This window comes from Babylonia areolata, chromosome 7 (genome assembly GCF_041734735.1).
Source record: "Babylonia areolata isolate BAREFJ2019XMU chromosome 7, ASM4173473v1, whole genome shotgun sequence".
NCBI classification, from domain to species: Eukaryota; Metazoa; Mollusca; class Gastropoda; order Neogastropoda; family Buccinidae; genus Babylonia; species Babylonia areolata.
Genome location: NC_134882.1, coordinates 2758564 through 2780978, shown reverse-complemented (window position 1 = coordinate 2780978; position 22415 = coordinate 2758564). Strand labels below are relative to the sequence as shown.

The 22415-nt window shown below is 42.1% G+C and overlaps 2 protein-coding genes across 8 annotated transcripts in view; one reads left to right on the top strand and one right to left on the bottom strand.

The window, feature by feature from the left end:
• The window catches only part of LOC143283649 (stromal interaction molecule homolog), a 91510-nt gene extending 76922 nt beyond the window's left edge, over positions 1-14588 (bottom strand). For all 7 annotated transcript variants that reach the window (XM_076589852.1, XM_076589856.1, XM_076589853.1 and 4 more), the window contains exon 1: positions 14192-14588. In XM_076589852.1, the coding sequence (XP_076445967.1) occupies positions 14192-14384 (193 nt within the window). In that variant the 5' untranslated portion in view covers positions 14385-14588. The remainder of the gene's footprint in view (positions 1-14191) is intronic.
• A 296-nt stretch (positions 14589-14884) lies between these two features.
• LOC143283648 (steroid receptor RNA activator 1-like) lies at positions 14885-21654 on the top strand. The gene is made up of 6 exons (XM_076589851.1): positions 14885-14926; positions 16095-16250; positions 16785-17125; positions 17773-17881; positions 19254-19324; positions 20332-21654. The coding sequence occupies exons 1-6, from the start codon at positions 14908-14910 to the stop codon at positions 20575-20577; spliced, it is 942 nt and encodes a 313-aa protein (XP_076445966.1). The 5' UTR covers positions 14885-14907; the 3' UTR covers positions 20578-21654.
• Positions 21655-22415: the final 761 nt, after the last annotated feature.

Here is a 22415-nt window from a genome sequence, read left to right as displayed (position 1 = left end):
CAGAGTCTAGGCACTGTTACAGGTCTGCACTGGTCCATGTTGTGTTACTGTTCAAGTACTGTTGTACTGCTATAGGTATCCACAAGGCCAGAGTCTAGGCACTGTTACAGGTCTGCACTGGTCTATGTTGTGTTACTGTTCAAGTACTGTTGTACTGCTATAGGTATCCACACGGCCAGAGTCTAGGCACTGTTACAAGTCTGCAATGGTCTATGTTGTGTTACTGTTCAAGTACTGTTGTACTGCTATAGGTATTCACACGGCCAGAGTCTAGGAACTGTTACAGGCCTACTACTACATACATACATATATATATATATATATATATATCATTTCTCTCTATCTCTCTATCCCTCTTTTCACACAAACTCTCTCTCTCTCACACACACACACACACACACAGAAATCAAATATCTAGAGGCTTATACATACATACTGATAATGAGTGATATTCACACACATACACACCTTCAGACAAGTCTACCATCACAGTCATTACCAAGCTTCATGATCATGACATGCTCACAACAGATGTGACACAATAAAAACAGATGTGACACAATAAAAAGAATAAGACAGAGAAGAAAAAAGAGATCATAATCAGCACTTATTGAGCGCTTTTTCTCAAACAAAACTAAAAGCATTTCACATTCATGTACGAAACTCATTCGGGGTAAATGATGGTATATCAAAATACATCAATTTACACATTCTTTGCAAACAGACATCATGACATCCCTTGTCCAACTTGCACACACGCACACACACTCACACACACAAACAAAAACCACACACACACACACACACACACACACACACACACAAACAAAAACCACACACACACACACACACACACACACACACACACACAACACACACACATGCAAAATGACATACATGTAACACAACATACACATGCAACACAACACACACACACACACACACATACACACACACAGAGTCACATCCTTTCACACAACACAACACCAGTGCGTGTCACAACGTCTCAGCCTCCGCATCACCACCAGGTCAGTGGGCCATGAAGGCAGCAGGACTCTCCCTGATCAATGCACTCACTCCACCTTCTGGGTGCTGGTCTTTTGGAAGAATCAGAAATGAGAAATTGTGTCACATTCATGCTGCCCTTGCCGGGGAGAGTGCATTGCCACAACGCAGTGCCACCTTTTATTCTGTCTGCACCTGTATTTGTTTTCCTGTCAAAGTGGATTTTTCTAGATACAATTTTGCCAGGGACAACCCTTTCGTTGCCAAGAGTTCTTTTACAAACAACTAAATGCGTGCTGCACACAGGACCTTGTCTCACCCAAAAGACATCTAAATGAGAGAAACACAATTCTATATGCTGCAGGTAAAAATAATACACGTCATTTTTTTTCTCTCTATGTTTATGAAATTTCAAACTGTGTGTACTTAACTTTCTATATGGACTACATAATGATAATACAAAGAACTTGTTGGGTTAGGTCCCGAAACTCCCTCCAGTTAACAAGGATGCAAAAAAACCTGATGAGTTCAAGATAATTATCAATTTCCAGTGGTTTTTTTCCTCAACTGTTTGGTTGAGTTTATGATTTTTTCCTTGTGTGTGTGTGTGTGTGTGTGTGTGTGTGTGTGTGTTTTCCTCCTTTTATTTTTCATATACATAACCAATGCATTCACATAGGAACTGCCAACTCCAGCATGTAATTTGACAGTCTTGTCATCTGTGTCCTAACTCACATTCAGGTAAGGCCATCTTTGCATCACTGACCCATAATTATCATGACAGAAATGAATGTTGGAAGACATGACACAGATCTCTTCAAGATGATGGTGGAGTATATCCACTACAATCAATTCTCTCTCTCTCTCTCTCTCTCTCTCCCAATACTTTTGTGTTTGTATCTTGTTTGTATGTTAACAATATTCATAACACTACATAAGGTGGAAAATAATCTTTACTTTTGTTTAACCCCTTCAAATGGGGCGATGGCCTTCTATTGAATAAATCGTTTGTTTTATCGTTCTCTCCACTACCCCAACCCCACCCTCCCTCCCCCCGCCCAACAACCCTATATCTTTCTCTGAATCTGGTTTTTCCTTCCTTTCTCGTATCATTAATTTAATGCGTATGTGTTCTCAAGTGGACAGGCTGGTTGCCTTCAAATCAAAGTCCCTGAGTTCCTCCCTCTCTCTCTCTCTCTCCCACAAAAATACACACACACATACATGCACACACCCCACACCGCACACACCTCCACAAGCACACACAAAGAACACGCACACACACACACACACACACACACACACATACAAACACACACATAACAGTTAAAACACCAAGAACACAGACACACAAAAACACACGCAAACTCATGCACAACAAACACACACACACACACACACACACACACACACACACACACACACACACACACATACAGAGTCATATCTATTACACAGCACCAGTGTATGTCACAACATCTCAGCCTCCGCATGGCCACAAGATGAGTTGGCCATAAGGGCAGTAGGATGGTGGCTAATCAGTACACTCACTCTACCTTCTCTCTCCCTCGCCACGTTTCACTCTGCTGCTTCAGCAATAAAAAATTAAAAAAACCACCGCCGCCACCACCACCTGTCATCTAAAACACGTAGTTCCATACCATTTCTCAGCGGTCTGCAAACGAACACCTGTTGATGGCACCTGATGTGATAAATGCGTGTGCAGGTTACATGAGCACAGTGACACAGAAACACACACAAGACATGCGTGCACACGCACATGTGCATGCACACACGCACCAACGCACGCGCACACACACACACACACACATACACACACACACATGCACACACACAAAACAAGGGGGTGGGGGATACCGAAAGGAGAGCACATGGGGGAGGGATGAAAGGAGTGAGAGACAGAGACAGAGACAGAGAGAAGGTCAAACAGACCAAGACAAAGACGGAGAGATGGAGAAAGACAGACATGAAGAAAGAAACACGGAAAGACAGAGACAGGCAAGAGAGAAAGAGAGACAGAGTGAGCAAGACAGAGAGAGAGAGAGAGAGAGGAATGAAGAGGGGAAAGTGATAAAGAATGTGATCAACACTGAGTGATTGAGTGTGTGTGTGTGTGTGTGTGTGTGTGTGTGTGTGTGTGTGTGCGCGCGTGTGTGTATGTGTGTGTATGTGTGTGTGTGCACACGTGTGTGTGTGTGCGTGTTTGTGTATGTGTGTGTGTGTGTGCACGTGTGTGTGTGTCCATGCATATGTGTGTGTGTGTGTGTGTGTGTGTGTGCGTGTGCATGTGGGTGTGTGTGTGTGTGTTTGAGAAGGCAACAAGGAAGAGGAAAGGACGATGAAGAGGATTTTATAATATATGCATATCGATATATCATCATCATATATTATGTCCGTCTTCAATGGAAGCACTCAACCATAGCCACATCCTCTGACCTTCACAGTGATCACTGATGCATCATCATGTCCTGGTGTGTAGTCCGTCTTGGTCATGCTTACACGCCAGCTTTTGTGCAAGGACAGCAAGATATCAACCCAGAAGACCAGCAGTTAATCAGTCAGACATTTTGTAAAAAAAAAACTTTGTAGAATACAGCAACCAACAGTTTCCAGCAAGGGAGAAAGACAAAAGAGCGGAAGAAAGAAGGTATACGTATCACTGGAGCAACAGAATGACTGCAGATTTCCATCCTTGAAACAAATTTCCTCTTTTGTTTTTAACTAAACACATGTGGGACTTCATTGCAAACACACACTGCAAGTGCAATCCATCTTCCTCACAGTACTGATCACTGGAGTCAGAAATGAGCTACAGACCTCAGACTCATGACCGTTCCCACACTGAAAAACTAATTTTTTTTTTTTTTATCTTCTTAATAGTTAATACATACGCTTCATTGCGTACAGATATATAGTTTTTGCAATCCATCACGCTCACTGAATTCAAAGCCTTGGGCGGTGCTTTCTCATGCTGAAAGAAAAGCTGGGCATTCATCTATGACAGAGTGACAGCCTGTCATCGTTTTCGTCAATCGTCCCGCAGTGTGAGCTTCATCCGCTTCAGAGGTACAAGATGACAGGAAGGGGGGATATCATCCGCTTCAGAGAGGTACAAGATGACAGGAAGGGAGGATATCATCCGCTTCAGAGAGGTACAAGATGACAGGAAGGGGGGATATCATCCGCTTCAGAGAGGTACAAGATGACAGGAAGGGGGGATATCATCCGCTTCAGAGGTACAAGATGACAGGAAGGGGGGATATCATCCGCTTCAGAGAGGTACAAGATGACAGGAAGGGGGGATATCATCCGCTTCAGAGAGGTACAAGATGACAGGAAGGGGGGATATCATCCGCTTCAGAGAGGTACAAGATGACAGGAAGGGGGGGATATCATCCCCTTCAGAGAGGTACAAGATAACAGGAAGGGGGGATATCATCCGCTTCAGAGGTACAAGATGACAGGAAGGGGGGATTTCATCCGCTTCAGAGAGGTACAAGATGACAGGAAGGCGGGATATCATCCGCTTCAGAGAGGTACAAGATGACAGGAAGGGGGGGATTTCATCCGCTTCAGAGGTACAAGATGACAGGAAGGGGGGATTTCATCCGCTTCAGAGAGGTACAAGATGACAGGAAGGGGGGATATCATCCGCTTCAGAGAGGTACAAGATGACAGGAAGGGGGGATATCATCCGCTTCAGAGAGGTACAAGATGACAGGAAGGGGGGATTTCATCCACTTCAGAGAGGTACAAGATGACAGGAAGGGGGGATATCATCCGCTTCAGAGAGGTACAAGATGACAGGAAGGGGGGATATCATCCGCTTCAGAGAGGTACAAGATGACAGGAAGGGGGGATTTCATCCGCTTCAGAGAGGTACAAGATGACAGGAAGGGGGGATAATCCGCTTCAGAGAGGTACAAGATGACAGGAAGGGGGGATATCATCCGCTTCAGAGAGGTACAAGATGACAGGAAGGGGGGATAATCCGCTTCAGAGGTACAAGATGACAGGAAGGGGGGATATCATCCGCTTCAGAGAGGTACAAGATGACAGGAAGGGGGGATATCATCCGCTTCAGAGGTACAAGATGACAGGAAGGGGGGATATCATCCGCTTCAGAGAGGTACAAGATGACAGGAAGGGGGGATATCATCCGCTTCAGAGAGGTACAAGATGACAGGAAGGGGGGATATCATCCGCTTCAGAGAGGTACAAGATGACAGGAAGGGGGGATATCATCCGCTTTAGAGGTACAAGATGACAGGAAGGGGGGATATCATCCGCTTCAGAGAGGTACAAGATGACAGGAAGGGGGGATATCATCCGCTTCAGAGAGGTACAAGATGACAGGAAGGGGGGATATCATCCGCTTCAGAGAGGTACAAGATGACAGGAAGGGGGGATATCATCCGCTTCAGAGAGGTACAAGATGACAGGAAGGGGGGATATCACTTTGAGCGCCATGTCTCCTCTATGCCTGAAGTCTTTCCTTTGCACATCTGAAGAGACATGCATATGCATGTGTATACACATGCATGAATGAGCATGCACATGCACAAAAATACACACACATTGGAACGGTTGGGTAGATGGCCAGAGGGACTCAGAGACTGAGAGAATGTGAAGGAGGGGACACACACACACACACACACACACGTTATGGTGTTTGGGTAGAACTTCAAAAAGATGGAGGGCAACAGAGACTGAGGCAAAGGGAGACAGGGGGACACACACACACACACACACACACACACACACACACACCCTCACTCTCTCTCCTTTAAAAACTAATTGAAAAAAACAACAACAAAGAACAAAAAAAAAGAAAAAAAACTTGCTTTCAAATGTCAAAGGCACACATAAGAAGCTATCGGCAACCCCCAACATCGATTTAAGTGTCACAAAGGCTGCAACACACACACACACACACACACACACACACACACAACCATTCCACCAGTATCCTTTTCCTTTAACACTATCGTTTCCCTCATTTCTCCAAAGAAACTGCCACCCACTTTCCACTGCCAACCCACTCACTCACACACACACACACACACACACACACACACACACTGTAGGTAGGAAATTACTGCTGTAACATTTCAATTGTAACACGAGTCAAAGTAGAATGAACATCATTTTCATCGATCCAAATCAGCACCGAAAGTCAACTGATCTGACATTTTGCACAGCACACTCAGGGAGACCTTGAAACATGATGTATACATGTATAATTACACTTTCAGCAGGAGAAAAAAACAGTCAGTTTACAAGCTAAGTACTAGAGTAAGGTGGCACTGCAGGAACACTCTGTAACGGGATCAATGATTGCCAGAGGTATAGAGAGTGAGAGGGAGGGGGGAAGGATGGGGAGGGGGGGGGGAATATCAGAGGAACCTTGGGGAGAGGTGCTCAGGGAATGGGGGATGGGGGGGTGGGGGAGAGAGATGAAGAGAAGGGAAGATAACAGCAGAATGGGTAGAGAGAAAGAGAGAAGAAAGACAGAGAGAGAAATAGAAAGACACACACACACACACACAGACACACACACACACACACACGAGAACAGACAGAGAGGAAGAGAGGGCAAGAGAGAACAAGTAAAACACAAAAGTGAGGGGAGAAGGAAAAAGAAAAAGTGACAGGTAGGAGGTTAGTGAAGGCAACAGGGAATGAGAGAGCGACACAGAGAGACAGAGACAGAGACAGACACAGAGACAGAGACAAGCAGGCATTAGACAGAGAGTTCTAAATCAATATATTTCATCAGTACAGGACAAGAGAAACAGAGACACAGTCACCATACTGAATAAATAAATAAAAAAGTCAAACATCAATTGACCCACTGACCTATCGAATCATCACAACCATCTCTACCCCCCACAACCCCTACCCCTCTACCAAAAAAAAGGTGGAAAAAAACATATGGCTTTTTTTTTTATTATTAGCATATGATCTCAATGAGCAGGGAAAGCATCAAGTGCACACTCTTCCCCTGCTCCTTCCCTCCTGTCCTTCAGAATTCAGAAATTTCTTGGTGTTTTTTTTTTAACCTTTTCTTTGGGGGGTACCGGGTTTTGAAACCTGCTGTTTTCAATTTCACACAAACATATGCCACAACTTTTCAGATGGTTATATATGCCAGCACATATTCATTCCTTAGGATGATACCTCCCCCCCCCCCCCCCCCCCCCAATCACACACACACACACACATGCATGCATGCGCGCGCACACACGCACACACACACGCATGCACGCGCGCGCACGCACGCACGCACACACAAACACACACACTCACACACACAATCTTTTACTCTTTTGAACTGGGGGGAAATTGCTGAAATCATGTTTGCTCTGTGTTTGTAGGGGTGTGTGTGTTTGTGTGTGTGTGTGTGTGTGTGTGTGTGTGTGTGTGTGTGTGTTAATTCTACAAGGAGCATGATGAACTGAAGCTGGCTCATATCATTAACAGAATTGATTTAATAAGATAATCACATAATTTGGAACTTGAAATAATTAAAAAATAAAATAAAATAAATAAAGAGTTGCACGCGCTAATGCTCTTTGAAACAACTGCTATCAGGTTGCAGTTGTTAAAAACAGGTTGCAGTAGCTAGAACTGGCTTTCCAAACTGCCACACTAGTAAATCTGATTTTTGTTGCGCACATATGTACCGGTTTTACAGCGCATCTCTAGCACACACAAAAAAAACAACAAAAAAAACCCCACAAACAAAAATTTATCCAGAGCAATTTGGAGGAAACCAGTTATGGCATGTGAAAATCTAACAGAACAGACACAATGGTCTTCTGTTTTGTTTTTTTAACGCATGAACAAAGATTTGCGTCTGCAACAAAGAAGGGGGGGGGGGGAACCCAGAGATGACGATTTGTGTCATTTGTCAGCACCACGGCGCACCAAGATCAATAATAGATGTGCTGGGTGACAAGCACACTAGGTCGTGAAAGGTTTAACTGCAATGCTGGGGTGAAATTCAGGAACATGGGAGTTCTCGGCTTTTTTTGTTTGTTTGTTTGTATTGTGAGAGAGAGAGAGAGAAAGAAAGAGAGAAAGAGAGAGAGAGGAGAGAGAGAGGGAGACAGAGAGAGAAAGAGAGAGATGGGGAGGGAGAGAGAGAGAGAAGAGAGAGAGAAAAGAAAGAGACAGAAAGATATACTGACAAACAGAGAAAAGCAGTTGTGTAAATAATAAACAACCTGACTTCAGACCTCCCAGGACAGAGAGACAGAGAAAGAGAAAGAGAGACAGAGACCCAGACAGACAAAGAGACAGAACCAAAATGAGAGAGAGAGAGAGAGACCTAGCTCACACACACACACACACACACACACACACACACACACACACACACACACACACACACACACAGAGTACATGTATACATAAAAAAAACTATGCAAGTATGCCTGGGTGCATCACTGTCTATGCACTTTAAAAGGGCTGACATCACAACTCTGAAAATGCCCACTCATTCACCACAAACATGAAAGGCTTGATGAAAAAGAAAAAAGAAAAAAAAAAGGAAAAAAAAAGGAAGATCATAACCAGTCATATAAATTTTTCTGTTTCCAAATACTACTACAAGTACAACTACTACTAATCATTATCATCATTATCATTATCATAACAGGTCTAATTCACCACCACCACCATCACCCTTTCCCTGTCTCTTCCCCTCTTGTTACTGTTGTTTTAGTTAACTGAATGTTTGGACTGGCTGCTTTTTGGTTGTGCAGAAAGTTCTGCTTGTTTTGAATTTCAGCTGTTGGTTTCATTGAGGAGGTATAGGCCTTTCTTGGTTGTGCAGAGCTGCTTGTTTTTAATTTTGATTGTTGGTATCAAAGGTGAGGTTTATTAATTAAGCTATTGATCAGACTGGATGCTGATTGACTGGATTCCAAGGCTTGACTGATTGAAAAGTTTTAAAGCGTTATTATAAAAAAAAATTATATAATTTCTGCTCTATTGTGTAAGAGCTTTCATGCATGGGGTATTTGCTATAAAGGCCTTCAACATCAGCCACGACACTTGGGAGCTGAATGCAATGGACAGACCAAAGTGGCATTCAGCTGTCCACAAAGACGCCAAATCCTGTGAGGCCAACAGAATTGCTGCAGCAGAGCAACGCAGACAGGCAAGGAAAAGCAGTGCCATAAAGTCCCCGACAGCTGCCACCATCCCCTGTCCACATTGCGTCAGAACCTTCCAGGTGTGGATTGGCCTGATCAGTTATCTGCGCACCCACAGAGCCCAACCCACCCACCCCCAGGATGACTAGATGGTCCTCGTCGATCCCAACGGACGAACCACATTTGCTATAAAAGAAATTTTTTTAAGTATATATAATTTTACACACACACACACACACACACATATATATATATATATCATACAGACTTTTCTTCTACCAAGCCCTGTATATCCAAAGCAAAACTTTCCTGATGGGGTCCTGCTCATCAGGGATGACCTTGGTCAGCACGGGCACCATGCCACTGGCTGTCCTGACATCCCAGCATCCCTTGCACCCCTTTTTTCCTGCTTTCTGATTGGTTACAGAATGGTTTGGGTGATGGTTGGACTGGTTGTGTTTTTCCATGAATATGCATTCATTTTGGGTTGAGGTGAATGTTTTATTATTATTTTTATTTTATTTTATTTATTTATTATTTTTTCCCCCATGAATATGCATTCTTTTGGGTTGTGGTGCACTGTTCTTCGTTTTTTCCCCCATGAATATGCACTCATTTCGGTTGTGGTCGACTGATTGTTTTTCTATTAATATGCACTCATTCTGGGTTGAGGTGGACTGTTTGTTTTGTTGTTGAATTGAGATGGACTGGTTGTTTTTCCATTAATACTCATTCATTTGGGTTGTTGTGGACAACTGGTTTTTTCCCCATGAATATCAATATGCAATCATTTGGGTTGTGGTGGACATACGGATTTTCCATGAAGGTGTATGCATGCATTCATTGGGGTTGATGTGGAATGGTTGTTTTCCTATTCATATACATTCATTTGGGTTGTAGGGGACTGCTTATTTTTCCATTCATATATTCTTTTGGGTGTGGTGGGTTGGTTGTTTTTCCATCATCAGTCATTCGTTTGGGTTGTGAGGGACTGCTTATTTTTCCATTCATATATTCTTTTTGGGTGTGATGGGTTGGTTGTATTTCCATCATCAGTCATTTGTTTGGGTTGAGATGGGTGCATGCTGGTTTGACTCAGGACTGGTTTGGGTAGGACTTGATTCTGTACTGGTTACAGGTTACAGGTTTTGCTAGGTTTTGGATTGTTTGCTTGTTTGGTCTGAATTAATTGCTGGTTTGGGTTGGATTGTCTGCTGGTTTGGGTTGGATTGTCTGCTGGTTTGGGTTGGATTGTCTGCTGGTTTGGGTTGGATTGTTTATTAGTTTGCCTGGATTACTTGCTGGTTTATGCTGGACTGTTTGCTGGTTTGTTCTGAATTGTTTACTTATTTGTTGTGGATTGTTTGTTGGTATGGGGTGGACTGGTTGTTTTTCCATGAATAGTCATTCAGTTGGATTGAGGTGGACTGGGTTGGGATGGCTGCATGCTGGTTTGACTTGTTTGGGTGGGACCCGATTGTTTACTGGTTACACTTACAGGTTTACTTAGCTGAGTTTTGGATTGTTTGCTGGTTTGGTCTGGATTGTTTGCCGGTTTGTTCTGGACTGTTTGATGGCTTGGGCTGGACCATTTTACTGGATTGCTTTGTCATTGACTACCTGGTTATATGTACATTTCCAATTTTATCGACTTGGCTTTGACAGGCAAAGTTTTTTGTATAATCTGGCTACATTTGTGTGGATTTCTGGTGGTGATTTTTGTTGTTGTTTTTCTGTTAGTGTTACCGTTTGGTTAGTTTGACACGTGGGCCTTCTGTTTGTTTTGCCTGGTTTGGTTTGGTTTGTGGCACATTTGGATATAAATTCATTGGTTTGGAAAGAACTGCAAGGTGGTTAGGCTGGGTTACATTGCTTTGGAATCGTTGGTTTCAATGGGGTTTAGTTTGGGTATATCCGATAAGAAGCTTGTTTTCTTCTTGTTTTCATTCTTGCTTCACTTCATAATGCTTCTAGCCATAACCCAATGCCTAAAATAAATCACATCAAACTATTAAACCACCAACAACATCAAAACAGGGAGCTAACAAAACAAAATAAACAAACAAACAATGCAAACAAACAAAAGGACCTATTGATTTCACAGCACAAGCTGCTCTTTTTGTCCTATTCATTTCTGGTCAGTCATCACAGTCTGCACACAATCACACATGTATGTTCAAACAAATGTATACATCGTAAGAGTACTTGTTTTATGAGGCAGCTTCCTATGAATTATTTCACTATTCAAACATGTACGGAAAAGCAGTTTTAATCACCAGATCATATTACAAGATTTCTTTGTTGATTTTGAGAAAAATTCTATGCACAGTATATGAAACAAATTTTCTAATATTACACACTAAAATGTGTCTAAGTGTAGTACTTACTTTGATTTAGAATCATCTGACCTGTTAAAACATGTTGTTTGAAAACACAGATGGGAAATTCTAAAATCACAGACCAGTCATATTCTCAACTTTTCTTGTGTCTGGATGGTGGATGCCTTTACACTTTTTTCAGTCATAAAATTAATTAACTGACCTTTTAACTTTCAATTCTAAAAAGTGAAGGAAAGCTATACAGTAATCATTTTACACATATGCATACAATGATGTATACACCTGTTCACAGACACACACAGACACACACACTCATAGTCATACACAGACAGACATACACGCACACACACATGCACGCATACGCACACACACACACATACACACACACACAAAGGAACTTTGACAACCTCACACACAGAGCTTACATCCACATACCAAACAGAACACACATCCTGATCCTAACAATCCAACAAACTAATATTAGCTTTAAAAGACAAATCAACAATCAACTCAATTGTCAACTGTTTTCATTCAATCACCACAAGTGAACAGAGAAACTATGGAGCCAACAACACTGATGCTATATGGTCCCAGCAAAAGATCTCCACAATACCAAGGTTAAGACACAAACTTCAGAAGACACAAAAACATGTGGGTCAAGATAAGAAAAAGGTGGAATGAAACACCTGTGGGTTTGTTGACACAGCCTACATGTCAGGCACAGACTGACATGAGTGGGCAGGAATGACAGCGTCAAGGCAAACTTTGAGAGCTCTCTTTATTTCGTCAATCTTGCGACACACTCAGTCACTCAGTCACGTCTATCAAATACAGACCTGAGGCGATGGATGAAATTTAACTGTATGTCACTTCATTCAAACACTTTTAATTTGTCCATACTTCCCAGGGTAATAACGGCAGTGATGTGTTTTAAAACTGAAGATAAGCAGATGTGGTAATTTCTTTGAATGTTTGCACACATGCACAATAGATGTATGTTTGATTCATGTTTCAAGTCTGCATATATACAAATACCATGTTTGATAAATCACAATCCAACTCAATTAATGATTGATTCAGCCATAGACACATTGATCATACCACATAAAAAAAAACAACCAACCAAACAAAAAAACCCACATGTATACACACAACAACAGAAGACTGAAGTGATAACAGCAACAAAAAGAAATTATCAAGAGAAAAAGACAACAACAACAACAACAAAAAGTACCAAGTGACTGTAAGCTGTGTCTATCATCTCCTGTCTTATCAGCCCACCCACTCCTCCCCACCTATTTCATTTTCTCTGTGAAGGGGTTGGTGGAAGGGGGTGGGGGGATGGGGGAAGGGGGCGGGGGGATGGGGGGTACAACAAAGCTTGTTTCATTTTTATATGCACACTGGAACATGAATCAAACACACATCTACTAATGTATTATGCCTGTGTGCAGACATTCAAGGCAATTCCCACTTCTGGTAATTTTGAAACCAAATGAACAGTTAATTATAGTCACATATGCAACATGGAAACTTCACATCCCACTTTCAGGAAGTCTTCACTTTCAGCTATGAAATATATCTTTCTATTCTTTCATGCATTTAACTGAAGTGAACAGATGGACTAACCAAATACCAAGCTGTAGTTTTGTACAACATACACAAATATTGTTACTTGTGGTCACTCAAACTTCATGTGTTGAATTTAGTCAATGTTCACAGTTACACACACATGCTCAAATATGTACAGGTGAACAAGTGCAAGTGTGTAAGATTCAGTGTGTATGGGCAAGTATTGTGAAATACCTGACTACTTGAGGTATGTGCATGCATGTGTACGTGTGAGTGTGTTTTGGTGTGTGTGTGTGGGGAGGGGGGAGGGTTGTCTCTGTGTTTACATGTGTGTCACTCTGTGTGTGTGCTGTGTGCTGTGTGTGTGTGTGTGTGTGTATGTGTGTGTGTGTGTGTGTGTGTGTGTGTTTGTGTGTGGTGTGTGTGTTTGTGTGAGTTTGTGTGTGGTGCATGTGTGGTGAGAGTGTGTGTGTGTGTGTGGGGGGGGGGGGGGGGGGGGGCGTGTGTGCGAGCACGCGCGTGTGCGCGCGCATGTGTGCTTGTGCGTGTGTGTGTGCATGTGCGTGTTCATGTGCGCGCGCACGTGTGTGTATGTGTGTGTGTATTTGTTTGTGTGTTTCAACCACTCAAATATACTGACAGTGGTCATAGGGGCAGACTAACAGAGACTGACAAATGGTGGGAAAAAGTAGAGATCTATTCACTGGGGGTTGGAACCTGAACACCTATCCCTCTCCGCGAAAAAAGCACAGTATCAGAAAAAGGAAGCGATGGTGAGTAATTGGGTGTGGTCAGTCTGAAGATAAAGGCGCCATGCAAGAAGCATGATGACTTGGCCTGCTTGTGACCAGTTCTGTTAAGAAATGTACGGCATGTATTACTAGTATTGGGTACATTGTCCAACACGACAGTGAACAATTCAAACAAAAACGTTCAACGCACATGAAACACCGGCAATATTCAATGAGTGACGCAAGTAAATTCCTTCGTAATAAAAATAGACCGTCGCATCAGCAGTCAACTGACAAAAATGACCTCACTTGACCACCTGTGGAATCGAAACGTGGGTTACAAAATGATGGTTTTACTTACCAAATATTAAAGGAGTCTTGCTTGTGACGGATCGTCCATTCGCCGACACAACATCTGGTGACTTTTTCTGCGTTTCTTGAATTTTGATATTTCCATTTTGTCCGTGTGTAGATTCTGGGGAAGCCTCTAGAGCACAGATGGTAAACAATAACACAATCGCAACACACAAACAACCAAAGCGGCCCGCTGTCATAACTATGTCACACGGGCCGTCCCGTGTTAAAGCAGACGAAAATTTACCCTGGGGTTGAATAAAGAAGAGATATTTGAAGCTGTTGTACTATCTCGAAAGATAAAGCACACTGTAAACACTTAGTCTGAATTCAACTATTTTGTTGTCTCGTAATAAGATCCGTTTTAGTCCCATCTCGCACTCCTTTTGTATCTGGCTTATACGCACGAGAAACCGCTGAAACTAATCCAGACCTTACAGACTGGACCAAAAGTACACGTTCTTCACACCATCTGGTAACCAGGAAATATTGCTTGCAAAACGTAGTATACAGTTAAGTAAAAAAAAGAAGTATTCACAAATTGAATAACAAAAAATCAATTCAAACACTTGAGCTCATACTCATTGATGTAGAATTTAAATTTATGATAAAATAGTTATTTTATTTTCATACACGCTTGGTGGCACTGTTCATTGACGGAACAGCACTGAAGTTTCTCGATTTGGTGAGCTTTGATTGGTGAAAGTGGTCACATGAGCAAAGATGGCAGCATCAAGGCCTGGTGAGTTGGCGAACATATACAAAGTTTTATTGATTAAAAGAAAGAGCCTTTCCGAAATCCAAATCCACTTATTCATATTAAATGATACATCATAGACACTTTGTCTATCGAATTTTGTTACTTTTTCTTTTGGTACAAGGGTAAATGAATGCAAATGGAATGCAAAAAAATAGAACTGTCTGCTATAAGGGGGGATAATCATGCTGTTTTTCTTATTTTTCATTTCAAAGATTTCTCAAGATTCCCATAGAATGCCAGATAGGCGTATGGTTCTCTAACTGCCGACACCATCTGATGTGGATGGCAACAGAGAATATCATTGTCTTCGTGAAGTTAATTGATGAATGTACATTACCTAGTACCCATTCAGCATGAAGTACACACACTCACACGCGCAGACACACGCGCGCTCGCATGCACACACCCACACACACATATATGGTTCAGAGCTAGAGAAGTTCAGTAGCCTACAGGCAGTATTTTCCCCAGAAGCTATAACAGTATAAGAGAGTGGAATTCACTGCCTCAGGACATATCAATGCCTCCAATCCTGGCATCATCAAAATGGTCCCCCCCCAAAAAAGAAGAAAATTATAAGCAGTAGTTGTTGATTTTAACAGTATCCCCACAATAATGTTAATGAGTTATTTGGGCATTTTCAGATAATGATGATAAAAGAGCATGATAAGGACTTAAGGTTGTGATCGTAGTTATCAGTATCCATCCTAAGCGTGCTTGGCTGAAGAGTTCTGCTTGATCACTGTTGAGCATCAGAGAAAACATTGTGTGTTTGAATCTCTGGTGCTCAAGATGAAAACTGGCATTCTCTTGCTGCCTGTGTTAGCATTTCTAACTCTGGTGGTGTCATCATGATGCAAGAATTTATGAAGCCAAATGTAACAAAAGAATAATACGATATATCTCTCTCTCTCACTTTGTATAAGTGTATATATATATATATATGCACACACACACAGACACATAGATATAGATCGATAGATAGATGGGTGGATAGATTAGCAAGAAGAAGAATGCATTGAATAGAATTTAAGAAGTAATTTTGAAATGTTCATTACTGATTACAGTGTTTGTCCTGGTTGTGAGACAACAACAGCACAAACACAGATGGCTGTTCACCATGTTCTGTGTGACTCCACTATTTTTGCAGGTAACACGGACCGTGGGTGGAACGACCCTCCCATGTTTGATTACCAGGGGTCTGTGAGTGCTGCCCATTTTGGAACCAGTTCTCCGCAGCACACCAAGCTGAACAAGAGAGTGGCATACCCTATGTCCCCTTCTGCCGGCTCTGCTGTCCCAGAAGGTATGACTTAATGTTTGTATGTACATGTGCTTTTAAATGTGTGTGTCCGTATGCACATGCTTCTCTGTGTGTGTGTGTGTGTGTGTGTGTGTGTGTGTGTGTGTGATTTAGGTTTAGTACCAGATTGCAAGTACCTGCTTGTGTTCTGGATCACTTCCAAGTTTGTGTCCATATGATTGTGTGTGAAGCATGCCTGCTACATGTAAATTAGTGTGTGTGCCTGTGTGTATGTGTACATGCCAAACTGATCAGTATCTTGAATGATTCTTTTGTTTATAATAGTGTTAGTAATTTCTACTTATCGAATTACACAAGAAAAGAAAAAAAAAGTTGATAAGGTACAAAATAAGAGAGTGAATAGTGATATTACCAGTGGATAAATAATGATGACACTGATTACAACAAAAACTGTCAGAATACCAGTTTAGATTTTAGATATTTTGAATACTGAATGTAAGTTTAAGTTTTATAAATGTAAAGAGAATAAAACACGCACACACACACACAACTCATGACTGTTTCAACTTTTGACAGGAGGAACATCCCCACTACTGAATCCATCGGAAGGGCCCCCACGTCTGCCCCCAATCCAGATTCTCCCCCCTGTCAGCACCACCTCCACCCCCACTCCTCTCCCCCTCCTCGTCCCCACCCTCAGCCCCACAGCCGACTCCACGCAGCAGCCCACCCTCTTCTCCCCAACCCCCCCAGTCTCAGCAGCCAGTGGGTCCACGGGGGGCGCCTCCACCAAGGTGAAGGTCAAGGATTTGCCGGATCTCTTGGCAGATTTGTCGCTGGAGTCAGAAGAGTCACTTCTGCCATTCGTGAAGGATGGCCTGGTTTCAGCATTGGATTCGGTGAAGGAGTCAGTTCAGGTGTGTATGTTGTTTGACCCTGTTGCATTCACTCTGAATTTCTCTTTGAAATATGTGGATGCAAGATGGTCTATGTATTTGCTTGCTTGATGATAAGTTGTACACATTTTTATGTGATGATTTAGGAAATGAAACTGGTTTAGGCAAACTTCAGTACACAGAAACAGCACTGAAATTAAATGCAGACTTCCCACACACAGTGTAGACATGGGTGCTTGCAAGGTGATTCATGGTGCAATTGTTTGTCATAAAATTACTGACAAAGAAGATGCTTTAACCCATTCGGCCCTGGGGAGTCTACAGCCTTGGCAGGCTTCCATGCTACATTGATGTGCAGTAAATATACTGTTTTTCTTTCAGGTTACATAGACACATCTGGAAATGCTGAAGTGGTTAGTTCCCGTTCGTTGCAGTTAATGCATTTGTGGAAAAGTGAGAGCCATTTTAATGAGTCCAGTTTTGATGCAGAGGAATGCTCGGGTGCAGGGCTCAGTGAGTTAAAAATAAGACATCAGACTTAAGAGTGTGGGAGATTATTATTGACAGCAATTCATGAAATGATTATTGAAAAATCAAAGAACACACTGACAAAAAGGGAAATAGTTTTGGCTGATGACTGCTGATGGCTGTGTCACCGAACGGAACAGGGTCGGGCCATGGAGGATGTGCGGAAGAAGCTGGGCCTGATGGAAGAGTGCTGGTCCGCCGGCAAAATATCCCCCCCGGTCAAAAGTCAGCTGGGCAGTCTGGTCGCAGGTCAGTTAGAAAAGAGAAAGTATTGTTATCTCTTTGTTATTTATGTTTTTTATTTGTCTTGTTTATTATGTCTTTGTTATTTATGCTTAGTTATTTGTCTAATATATTTTGTCTTTGTTGTCTGTGTTATGCTGTTTCTCTTATTTTAGTCTTTGTTGATTATTTATCTTTGTCTTATTCATGTTTTATATTCTTTACGTTGGTTGTCTGTGTTATTTATGTTATTCATCTTGTTTATCATGTACTTGTTTTTATCTTCTTTGTCTATTGTCTTATTTATGTCTTTGTTATTGACATCATTTGCTTTGGTTATGTCTTTGTCATTTGTGTTAGAGGAGAACAGGAACTTTGTCATTTGTGTTCAGAGGAGAACAGGAACTTTGTCATATGTGTTCAGAGGAGAACTGTCATTTGTGTTCAGAGGTGAACAGGAACTTTGTCATTTGTGTTCAGAGGAGAACAGGAACTTTGTCATTTGGTTTCAGAGGAGAACAGGAACTTTGTCATTTGTGTTCAGAGGAGAACTGTCATTTGGGTTCAGAGGAGAACAGGAACTTTGTCATTTGTGTTCAGAGGAGAACAGGAACTTTGTCATTTGGGTTCAGAGGAGAACACGAACTTTGTCATTTGGGTTCAGAGGAGAACAGGAACTTTGTCATTTGTGTTCAGAGGTGAACAGGAACTTTGTCATTTGGGTTCAGAGGAGAACAGGAACTTTGTCATTTGTGTTTGGAGGTGAACAGGAACTTTGTCATTTGTGTTAGAGGAGAACAGGAACTTTGTCATTTGTGTTCAGAGGAGAACAGGAACTTTGTCATTTGTGTTCAGAGGAGAACAGGAACTTTGTCATTTGTGTTCAGAGGAGAACAGGAACTTTGTCATTTGCGTTAGAGGAGAACAGGAACTTTGTCATTTGTGTGTGTGCAAGACTTAAGACTGGTTTGCTGTCTATATGCAGGTATGGAAAATCACTGTTTGACATGTGCTGTAAAAGAAAAAAAACAAATTCAAATACAAATAAACTGACACTGAGGAAGTTAAGAAATGGTGTACCTTAAACTATTATCATTCACACACATGCACAAACCCTCCCACATACACATACGCACACATGCACACACGAACGCACAAACATAAACACATACACACACACACACACACACACACAACACAAACACACACAAACACGCACACACATACTTTTATTTGCTCATTCTTCTGTTCGGGTTATTGGGGGGGGTGGGGGGGTTGTGGGGTTGTTTTTTGTTGTTGATTTTTTGTTTGTTTTTTTTGTTTTTTTTTTTGTTTTTTTTGCCTGCTGTATCACTGTTTGTGTTTGTCTAATGGCGACCAATGTGTTGGTGATCCCCAGCTGTGCAGAAGCATGAGATGGAGGAGGCCCATGAACTGCACCTGGCTCTGATGATCAACCACACGGCAGAGGTCAGTGCCCGTGCATCAGTCAACAGTGACGCTAGTACCTCTGTACAGGGCTTACAGACCTCCCAGAGTGCTGTGTGATAACACGTCAGCCAAAATCAAAGCACACGAGAACAACACAGGCACGCACAAGCACATGTGCATGCAAGCACGCGCACACACACACACACACAAGATTCAGAAAAATCGACAAAAATACATGTCCATCTCTCCGTAAAAGAGGCATACACTTTGTTAGAAAAATCAGCATGGGGTCGACTTCATAACTGATGGAAGTTAAAGTTTTTAACATTATTCCCGGAGAATATTATTAAAGAAAAGATACCGAATCCATCAGCTTGCTATACAAGATTAATAACCTCTACTTTCTTCCGTATAAAACTTGATGCGCTGAAGATAAAGTATAGTAAAAATGTTACATGCATCTGTGGTAAGCAGTTCAGCTTGCATCATTGTTTGTTTCACTGCCAGCAATCGCACAGAACACACACAGGTACACCTGGAAGAAAGAGATGTGGATCTGTAGAATGTAGATAATGGAATGGAGTACCTAGATTGTGTAGACTGCTTGAAAAGGAATGGCATGTATGGAAGTAAAAAGTATGCGTACATGTCAATCACATCTTGTGATTTAACCATTCTCAGCAGGTATATAAGGAAGGAAAAAGTTATTTGTCAATCAGGTCTTGTGATTTCTGTCTAATACCACTCATAGTTTAAAGTGTAAAATATGATGCTGGTCAAGCATCCGCTGAGCAGATGTGGTGTAGCATGTATATGGATTTTTCCTACTTCCTGGAGGTTATCGGTCGTATCTACTTTCGTTTTCTCTGCATAGGCAGATAGTAGTTTGCACTGGACAGGAATGTCAGACCCCTGCCGGAGTCTGCACTAGTGGGTCACGGTAAGTATGTTATTTAAACATAATTTTAGGAAGAAAATTTCCTTTTTTGTGAACCCAGTGCGCCTTGTTGAGAAATTGAAACTGAAGGAAAGTGTGTTGTGTTCAGGTACATCAGTGGCTGGTGGCTGTCAAACGCATCATCCAGGAGCTCCGTGCCAAGGACACGCCCCCCACCACCCAGTGCGAAGAGACCACCACAGAAAACGCCATCACCGACCCGTGTTTGAACACACTGACGCCAAGCGTTCCCTTGTCCGACGCCACAGACACGCCCTCGCATGATGCCTCAGCACCGCCCCCTGGTGGAGAGCAGGACAGAAACAGTGAGGAATTGGCAGCAGACAGCAGCTGACAGCTTGCTGTGTGTATAGGTAGAAAAAAAAGTGATGTGTTTCTCCTTGGCTAGTCAACTGCTGTCTGTATAGACAGGAAGCGAAAGGTTTTTTTTTCTCTCACCTCAGGTTTGGATTACCTGCTGTTGGTTTTTGTGTGTCCCAATTTTCATTGATTTTACTTTATTTATTTATTTATTTCATGTTATTTTAATTTCTTTTTTGATGGTTTGGGTGACTTTTTCCACCCCATGAACTATTTTTGTTCCCCTGATTTAATTTTTGTTGTTTTGATTTCTTTTTTTGTTTGTGAAGCGAATTAGAATTAGAGTGCGATCACAGATTACCATGGCTGTTGACATATTGGAGGAAAGTAATGGGTCTGTCATTGATTACTCTGCTGCATCTACATTTGTTTTACTTTACATGTATAGGTTTGTTTCTGTGTGCTGCAAGATGAAGCGTTCAGGTTTTTGCCTTTCAAGTTGCTGAATGACAAGAGTAGACAGAGAGGGCCAAGGAGAACAGGTGTGAAACTACCGTTGATTGAAACCGCTTTGAATGGGAAAATCCCCTCCCTCCCCTCCATTTTTTTTGTTCCGAAATAAATGTTACTCTTTTACACTGGCTGGTTGACAGAAGAGGTATGTAAGTTTATAACTTTCTCTTTTTCCCCACAAGTTTAAAGTGAGGACATGGACTTCTTGATGCTGTAAATAAGCTGAAAAAAAAGGATAACACCCCCCCTCCCCCTGTCCCAAAAGTGACAACAGTAACCTTGTTGGAAATACAACCTTCACAAAAGGCTAAGCACCACTCCATAAAAGCAGGTATATTTTCATAAAATGTTGAGTTTTTTGTTGTTGTTTTTTAATCTGAGGGATTGTGAATCTAAAATGTGCAGGCTTCGTATGGTCTACTACTGGTCTCATTGGACACATTGATGGCCGTTTCAGGCACACGTGCAACATGAACAGCTTGAAAAATGCACCTGTAAAATCACATTTCAAACAGAAATAAAGTTATTCAGTGGTTTATAAATGATGGTTGTGGCTTTCACTTGTAAAGAATAGAAATGCACTTGCAAGAGAGCACCTTTTTTGGATCAAATATTTCAGCATTTTGATTTTGCACGGCCGCGAAATCGATCGTGCGCTCCACTTTTCTACTCTTCAAGTCTGAAGAGCGGTCTTTTGCATAGCCTCCCCTGATTCACTAGGCCTACTTCCGGTTGAACTAACAAAACGTAAACAGACGGCTTTCAAACTTCGGTAAATGCAAAACGATCGCGCTTTTGACTCTTGTTTGTGATGGACAATGGAATAACAATTTAGATACAGTAGTGTATGCTTATGTCTTTTCAAAATCAAGAGCGCAAGCGCTCTGAGTCAAGGAATTTTCCAGAGCGCAATTTGTTTTTTTCAGAGCGTTCCGCTCAGCGCTCCCGTTAGTGACGAACCCTGCTATGGTTATGAGGGGTGCTCATCACATTGACTGCATTCACTGCTGTTTGCTGGAAATCCAGCATCATTTACTTCACCTTGCCACCAAGAGGAAAACTGCAAGTTCCCCAAGTGGTGCTTAACTTTTTGTGAAGCCTGTAGATAGCACCTGCATTTTGTGAAGTCACTGAAAGGAGTGGCAATAGATAAGAGATCTCACTTTGTTGGCGGTGGGTTGAATGTGAACGGTATATCACTGTGTTGACTACCTTTAGAGGATGGACAGTAGGAGGCATCATGGCAGAATGGGTTAGGTGTTTGACTTCCTGGCCTGTGTTGACCAGTGGTGAAGGTTGGAGGCCCTGTTTGAGCATGATGTTGTGTTCTTGGGAAGGGCACTTCAGTCTTTATTCTGG